Genomic DNA, 8,868 nt, shown 5'->3' on the forward strand with positions numbered 1-8,868 from the left:
GATGAATGGGGTATGGACTTCATGTGTCTGTTCCCTCCATCTAATGGAAACATCTTCATATTATTGGCAGTCGATTATGTGTCAAAGTGGGTCGACGCAGTGGCATGTGCCAACAGTGATGCCAAAGTAGTAGCAAAGTTTCTCCACAAGCAAATATTCATGCGATTTGGTACACCCAGAGCTGTCATCAGTGACGAAGGCTCCCACTTCATCAACAAAGCTATAACATCTCTCTTAGCTAAGTATAACATCAGGCAAAAAGTATCCACAGCTTACCACCTCTAGTCAAATGGGCAAGCTGAGATATCCAATCGAGAGATCAAAAGCATATTGGAAAAAGTGGTTGGCACAAATCTAAGAGATTGGGCGATGATGTTGGATGACGCTTTATGGGCTTATCGTACAGCATTTAAGACACCTCTTGGAACATCTCCTTACAAGTTAGTTTTTGGGAAACCTTGCCATCTCCCATTGGAACTAGAGCATAAGGCCTTTTGGGCTATGGAAAAATTAAACTTGGATTATTCTGCTGCTGGCGATGTTCGCCGCTTACAACTGCTAGAGCTTGAAGAATTCTATAGAGACGCGTATGAAAATGTGAAGTTACACAAGGAAAAGACGAAGCGATGGCACGATGCGAAAATCAATCCTAGAAGATTTGAGGAAGGGCAACAAGTGTTGCTTTTTAATTCGAGACTCAAAATTTTCCCAGGGAAACTCAAATGAAGATGGTCAGGCCCATTTTTGGTCTCGCACGTCTTTCCCCATGGAGCAGTTAAAGTACAAGAGATGGATTCGGGAAGAGAATTCACAGTGAACGGGCAAAGGCTGAAGCATTTTTATGGAGGAAGCATGGTGAGAGATGCTGGAGCTCACCACTTCGCCACAGACTGAGAAACCAACAACGGAATAAAGGGAGCAGGATTTAATGATTAATTGATTTATTGTTCCCTAGCTTCGAATTTAGAAATTTAGACTTTTAATTGTTTTTCTGCCATTTTGAATTTTGAATTCTAATTAGCTTTCATTTTGATTTTTAGGGGGGAAATAATTACAAATTTGGTTGAATGGGCAACTTTTAAAACGGGCTTGCATTGAAGAAGGCGTGACGTCGCTGACACGAAAGGACATGGTCGGTGAGAGCGTCAGGACGTGGCAGGCATGCATGGAGGTATTTATAGCGAGTTTCGGCTTCCGAGGAGAGGAGGTAAGTAAAAATTTTCAAATTTTTTTGGGAATAAATCATAATTGTTAGAGATTTTGGGGGATTTTATTTTTTTCGTTTTGGGGGGAAAAGTGTATTTTCATTACTAAAGAAAATTGTGGGGGATAGTGTCCTTAATCGGCCGCAGCAGATTTCCATTTTCCCTTAAAACCGACGTTTCCATCATTCTCTCTCCCCACTCTGCACCATCGTCATGCCTCTCCCTCTCTCTCTCTTTTTAAGTCCCCAAAAACCCCTCTTCTTCTTCCCAAACCTAGCCTAAAATGCCCAGAATCAAGCACCGAGCAAATAGGAAAAGAGCGTCAAAGCTCGAGCTTTCGGCAAGCTCTGGGTCGAGCGGCAACGTCCAGGAGGCTGCTGAAACCATCCCGCCGGTAGCGTTTGAGGAGCCGAGTTCTGCCAGTTCAGAGCACGCACCGGCCAAAGTTGAGATTCTGCCGCCGCCTCCCCCTATAGCTAGCCCTTAGGTAAACATCACTGGCTCGACTGTCTCTTCTCCCCGAGTTCAGCCTGATAGACTCGTGACCACCAGCGAAGATACAGAAAAATTCACCACCGCGCCCCTTCTCACTCAAAACCCTCCCGTCGTTCCTAATACTCCACCCCCTCCGGCCACCCTTCCGCAAGCTCCGCAACCTATAACCACTAACCCTCCAAGTACCAGCATCCCTCCACAAACCCTCGTCAAAGAAATCCATCCAACTGCCCCCTCCAAATCCTTACCCACTAATGGACCCGCCTCGCGAACGCGAAAGACCAAGCTGCCGGCCCAGTCTACCCAAACCATAGCCCGGCCAAAAAGAGGAAAATACCACCAAGCCACCACCGCCCCCCACCAAAGCTAAAACCCAAAAACCCACTTTTGTGTCTGAAGGGAAGCGTCGCACTCGGTTGGTCGCTATTTCCCAGCTTCCGCCAACGCCAAGCTCCTCTAAGCATATTACAGTAGTCCCGACGGGCAAGGCGACAATCCAGAAGTTTGTAGATCCAGAAGCAAGGGCGAGCTATCGATCGATCAAGACAAGGGACCTGTACTTAGAGAAAGGGTTTTTGGAGGCGGAGATGCCCCTGTGTGTGAAGGAAGGAGCCGCACGTTTAAAGTGGGAGCATTCCTGTGCTCCCCCTATGCCGGATTTGCCGGAGCTCGTGAGGGAATTCTACGCCAACTTCGACCCTGATAGAGTGGGGCACACTACCGTACGGGAGGTGGAAATCGAATAGACGGCGGAAAGGATCAACAAACTGCTAAAGCTCCCCAACAACCCAAAGGCTGAATTCAACGCGATGATCCAGCAACCCTCAATGCGGGAACATGATCGAGCCCTCAATCTGGTAGGCATAGAGGGTGCTACGTGGCAAGTAACGGACAAGGGGGCGCGCTCGTTGAAATCGGCCAGCTTACAAGAGAAGCTAACATTTGGCTCTACTTCGTTAAGAGTTGGGTTATGCCTACCACGCATGATTCGTCTGTTACGAAAGACAGAGTCCTTCTGTTGGCTTGTATATTGGAAGGTTGCTCCATCAATGTCAGACAACTAATCCATCGGGAGATCACGCAGTGCGCAACGAAGAAGACCGGCCGTCTGTTTTTCCCCAGCCTTATCACCAACCTCTACCTTCGCAGAGATGTGCCCATCTTAGATGAAGAAGAGCCTCTCGAAGACAAGTTGGTGATCGATCGGACTACAGTGGAACGGCTGATGAGCTAGGACCCCAATCGCAGCGGAGGTGTACAGAATGTGGCCATCAATGAAATGATGGCCCAGATAGCCAAGATGCAGCATCAACTCTCGCAAATGGAGGAAGCGCATTTTGCGTTCGCTGAAAAGGCTAAGAAAAGAGATGCGACTATCCTTGCAGTGCTGGAGCATTTCAAAGCAGCCGCACCTCCTACATTCGTCGTGCCGGCCTGTCTGAATAATTGCTGGAGCAGTCAGAAAGCTTTAAAGAGAAATATCAGCCTACGGACGACTCTTCAGAGGAAGAAGAGAGTGAAGACGAAAGTTCTATTTGACCCACAAAATGAAGTCCATGTCCTTTTGTCTTAACCAAACCTTCTTTCCCCCTCCCCCCCTGTTATTTACGAAGTTTTAGTTAGGTTTAACTTTCAGCATTTTCAATTTCTACACTTAATTTCCTGTTGTTGTTTTTCATGTTTAGGAGTTTGTTTTTAATTCCAGTTCTTCTTTTTTTTTTAATCAGTAAAAGTGTTACCCCCCCCCCCCCCCCCCCCCCAAATTGAATGTCAATGTCGAAGTTAGCAAATATTGTGTTCTCAACATCTGTCTTTTGCCTTGTCCTGTATGAATAGTCTTGATGCTAGAGCCTGCTAGTGCGCAGTTGTCTCTGTTGATGCTGGAGCATTTTGGTGAGTGTCAGCTTTCTTTTGTTCATCTTCTGGTTCATGTTTGCCTGCCCATGCCCTAGCATCCCTCTCATAGTACTGGACCCAGGTAGCGCTTACCCTAAACAGAAATTTCAATGGCTCTTAATCCAAAGCCAACCCTTATCTTTGTATAGCTAGCATGAACTTCTTCTTGTAAATCCCCTTAACTTGTTAGCATTAGCCCTCCGCACTCATGTCTATATCTTGATAGCAAACACCCCTGTATTCCTCATTTTACATTCGCTTTAAGTTTGAGGGTATGTTAGAACTTTACATACTAAATGTCCTTAGCCGCATTGAGGAGAATGCAACTTTTTAAGTTTGGGGGAGTGAACGTTCAATTCTTACATCTTTATTAGCAATTGTATAGAACCATGAATCTTTCTAATCCTGTAATTCAGTAAAAAAAAAAAACTCAATAAATGAGGGGCTAGTAGCCCACATCCAGAACATAAAAAGGCCACAGGATTAGGAATGGCTAGTAGCCCATGGTTAAGAAGCCCAAGTGAGTAGTACAACGTTTAAAAGTTTAGGCTAGTGAAAAGGGCTTGAGAAATGAATCTCTAGGAGAAGTTAAGCTTGAGGCTGAAAAGTAGAAGGAAGCTAGAGTTGGGCAGAAAATAGCGTCTTCCAGCGTGTGAACACATCTAGGCTGCTTTCATTTCTTTGCCCCAGCTCAAGCACTATAGCAGAATATGTAAGTTCTAGCGTTGATGATCAACGTAAAGGTTTGAGGCATAGAGCTGGATGTTTGAAGTGCAGGTTTCTAACATTCTTTTTTTGTGAAAAGAGGTAAAAATGTATGCTCTTGCTTGAGGACAAGCAAGATTTTAAGTTTGGGGGTGTGATAACTCTCCAAAAGAGTTATTCTAGTGTTTATTTGGGTGAACATGTGCATTAAAATGTCAAAGTATGTCGATTTTAGGTCATAATTAGCACAAATAGTGTTTAATTGCAAACTCATAGCTAAACATACTTACTCTTGAGAACTTTGGCCAAAAACACATAAACTCTAGTATTCGTGGTTCTTTTGCATAAGTTTTCAAGGAGGACCCGAGAAGAGAAAGAAGTGCAGAACCAGAGAGGAAAAGCCAAAGCATTGTCAAGTCGGAGCAAATAAAAGCTAGAGCATAGCGATATCAGGGCATGGGTGTCCGTACAGTTAATTCAAAAACACAGGATTTACTTATGTCCGTACAATCCCCAGTCGGGTGCCCTAAAAACGGGACCCGGTATTTAAAGGAAAGGTTGCCCTAGTCGACGGACACGCAGATCCCAAGAGAGACAAAATTTGACAGCTGAAAAACCATGTTAGGGAATATCCATTTTGGGGAGGAGAGCTGATGCTAGAAAGGGGAAGCTCGTCTGCTGCTTTGCGCTGACTGTTCTTCTTCTCTGTCATTTAGCTAATTTTCTGCTATGGGTTGTATTTCTTCTTCTTCCATTTTGTTTTCTTCACCCATTATGAGTTGAACCCCATTTTGGGGGAGGTTCACATGCCGTAACTGAGTTGATACCGAATATCTAGCATGCTACATTTATTTTTAAGCAAATATGAATTTATTTCTCAATTCTTCATGTTCTGTTGGCCGCTGTTTCGTGTATGCTAGCTCCGATATTGACCTGGAAGGGCTTATGGGTGCTGATTTGTTTTTCTTGTGATTAGCGCTTTTCTATAGCTATAGGGATAATCAAGAATGGGGTCCCCTAATCATGCCTATAGTTTGGATTTATTGCTTGGGTATTTAGCAAGGAAAGTTGTATTTACTCATGTTTAGGGTGTCTCGGAAGGGAACTGAGTCGAACTGGACACTAATAAATGTTAGCTACGCTAGATTATAGGTTGATAGCATGTTAAAGTATGTGGAATATCCCCCACCACCTTCATATCTTTTTATCTCCCATTATCGCTTCCTATGCTGCTATTTCCTTGCGTCGATAGCCTTGAAACTGTTGTCTCTTGCATCGTTCTGTCGTTCTGTTATTCCTTTGTTCGAATTCTTCTAGATATTATTCATACTCAACTCTGTATATTTTTTAATTGTTGGTATATACTTTTATCATTAAAATATAAACCAAAAATCCTTGTGGATACGATCTCGTTACGTACTACAATTGACTATTTGTGTATTGTTGCACGCATTGTCGACACCTAACACCCTTTCTAGGTTACTTTTGCTAGTTAGCCAGTCGTTTTCATGCCTTATCCCTAGCCCTACGTGATAAGTTGGCGGCTAAGGGGGTTCGGGAGCAGGAGCATCAAGCGAAGGTACATCGCATCCAAGCTTTGTTGAGTTCAACTAACTGATCCACCCCTTACTCACGTCGAGGCCGAGCAGATTCAAGCGGAGAAAAGCATTGCTCGAAAGGATGCATTGTGGTTAGAGAACAGAGCTGCTCGTCAGTGTATTGAGTTAGACCTCATCGAACGACGAGCTGCTTTTGCTGAGACCCGCATCAGTGAGCTGGAGGAAAATGTCTGGTCTCGCATGGCCCAAGTGATAATTGAGGCAGAGTCTGGTGCTCAAAAGGCTGAAGCAGAACATAAGAAGGCTGATGAGGGAATTGAGATGGCACGGGCAGAGGCAGCCTCTCGGGATAGTCAGATCGTGGACCTAGAGGAGGGTCTGAAGGAAAATGAGGATAAATTGCTTAAAAACCGAAGAGGGGCAAGCACTGGTGATGACCGATTTGTCCTTGAGCAAAGAGGCTGAGGAGACTGCTTTAGATTCCTTGCACCAAGAATCTGTCAAGGTCCTAGTCTCGAAGTGCCTCTAGCTCAAGCTAAGGCCATCTTTGACTACATGGAGCTTCTAGAGTCCCACTTTCGCGGTACGAACGTCTTCCATGCTTTCGAGCAAGAGCTTCAACGTACAGGGCTCGACTTTGCGTGGGTTCGCTGTTGCGTTCCCACAACTGTGATGCATACAAGTGCAAGTGTACACTATACTCGTCGATTGTAGTACGAACGAGGTCGAATCCACAGAGTCTAAGGATGTTACTTTAAGCATGCATTCAAAAGCATACCATAAATGAAAATAAAAGATAAAAAGTGGTTGTAGAACTAAACTAAGTAAAATACTATAAAATTGCATAAATGAAATCCAAGATGTAAATACTATAATAACAGATGCTGGGACAAGAAAAAGCTCTAGCACAGAAAGCGATAATGAAGGGTTAACAGATATCGAAAAGGTGGGGGAGATTCAGCATACTTTCACAAGTTATCAACCTACCCTCTAGCTTACTAACATCTATTAATGTCCAACTCGACTCGGTTTCCTTCCGAGACACCCCAAACATGAGTAAGTACAACTTCCGTTGTTAAATACCCAAGCAATAATGCAAGCTCTAGGCATGATTAGGGGACTCCATTCCTGAGTATCCCTAAAGCTATAGAAAAGCACTAATACAAAATAAAACAAAACAGCACCCATAAGCCCTCCCGGGTCAATACAGAAGCTAACAACACGACAGAGTGGCCAACAATGTCATGCAAGATTGAAGAAATACAAACAGCTTTATTTAAAAATAGATGTAGCAGCTAGAGGTTCAGTATCAAGTTAGTTACAACATATCCCCAAAATGGAGTTTAATTCATGGGGAAAAGGGAAACCGCAATGGGTAAAGGAAAGATACAACCCATTCTAGAGTAAGAGATAAAAATGCAGATGGAGACCACTAGCACGCAATGGCAGCAGCAGCTCTTCCCTATCGTCAGCTCTTCCTCGAAATGGGTCTGCTCTCCTCGACTTCAGCACCATTTTTGGAGTATTCTCTCTTGGGATTGATTCCCCCTTGGGGAATGATGGTGAGGTGACCCTTATCTTGTTGCTTTATAGAACCCTCGAGAATTAGAGCAAAACTCAGTAAAATGCGCGTTGTACGGACATAAGTGAAAATCCAGCGTGTTTCTACGTTGCCCATGAATTTCTGCAGTAAGCGATGCTCGAACATTGAAATGCTCTGGCACAACATCGCTCCAGCATTTCTCCTCTAATTCTGGCATTCTGTTGCTCCTTAGCAACTTCTCTAAATTCTGCACAATTAAACTAAAAATAAGGAAAATAAGTAGGAACTTGTATAAATTCAGCAACTTGAGGATTTAGCATATGATAATTAACTTTTCCGCTCAATTCCTCACTTTAGCATGCTTTTTAGATAAAAATTCTCACATTAAAGCACGAATTAACCCAATTATTTACTAAAATAACTCTCTTTTGGAGATTTATCACACCCCTAAACTTAAAATCTTGTTTGTCCCGCAAGAGCATGAATTGCAACCCTTTTTCACGAAGAAATATATTAATAACTTTCAAACCCAACATCCAGACTTATGCCTCAACACTTTACTTTGATCAGAAATACAAGAGCTTACATAATATTTGCTAGAATGCTTCAGCAGGAGCATAAAAAGGAAAGCGGCTTTGACCTTGCTCTCATTCTAGAAGACACTTTTCCAGCCAACTATAACTTCTTTCTACTTCCCATTCACAAGCTTAGCATCCCTTGACGATTCATTTCTCAAGCCTCCTTTCACTAGCTTAGACATTTAACCTTTGCACAACCAACTTGGGCTTCTTCAACCATGGGCTACTAGTCATTCCTAATCCTGCAGCCTCTTTATGCTTTAGATGCGGGCTACTAGCCCCTCCTTTTACGATTGAGTTTTTTTTTTATGAGGGCTGAATTACAAGATTAGAAAGATTCATGGTTGTATATAAATTAGCTACCAAAGGCTTTAAGAAATAAATGCTCATTCCCCAAACTTAGAAAACTGCATTGTCCTTAATACAGCTAAGGACAACTAGAACATAATGCTTCAGCACGCCCCCAAACTTTAAGCGAAACTATGATAAGAAATATAAGAGTGCTCACTAAGACGATAGATACATGAATAGGAATGGCAATTGCTTAAATCTAAGGGATCTGAAAGATGTCCAGGCTAGCTATACAATAATAAGCGGGCTTTGGATAGATGGCCATTGAAAATCCTCCCCAAGGTTAGCGCTACTTGGGACTAGTACTACGAGAGAGATGCTAGGGCATGGACAGTCAAGTGTAATCCAGAGGTTGAACAAACAAAGTCTACAGACATTTAAATGCTCCAGCTATTGGATCGATATGACAACCCTAAAGGGAGGGTGAACTTAGTTTAATGAAACTTTTTGAATTTTTTACTACGGTGGACCCAATTTAAACAATTATGTAAACTTTTTATGAACAAATGATTTTAACACAAAATTAAACAACAAGT

General features: G+C 43.1%; 1 protein-coding gene across 1 annotated transcript; it reads left to right on the forward strand.

The window, feature by feature from the left end:
• The first annotated feature begins 369 nt into the window (after window positions 1–369).
• LOC148208692 (uncharacterized) lies at window positions 370–726 on the forward strand. The gene has a single exon (XM_088119154.1). The coding sequence runs from the start codon at window positions 370–372 to the stop codon at window positions 724–726; it is 357 nt and encodes a 118-aa protein (XP_087975280.1).
• Window positions 727–8,868: the final 8,142 nt, after the last annotated feature.

The sequence above is a fragment of the Momordica charantia genome (assembly GCF_013281855.1).
Source record: "Momordica charantia cultivar OHB3-1 chromosome 10 unlocalized genomic scaffold, Mcharantia_2.0 BLBB01000010.1, whole genome shotgun sequence".
Lineage (NCBI taxonomy): Eukaryota > Viridiplantae > Streptophyta > Magnoliopsida > Cucurbitales > Cucurbitaceae > Momordica > Momordica charantia.

What these genes read in the sequence shown, in the direction of transcription:
- LOC148208692 (XM_088119154.1), top strand. Translation starts at nt 370, where the DNA reads ATGATGTTGGATGACGCTTTATGGGCTTATCGTACAGCATTTAAGACA.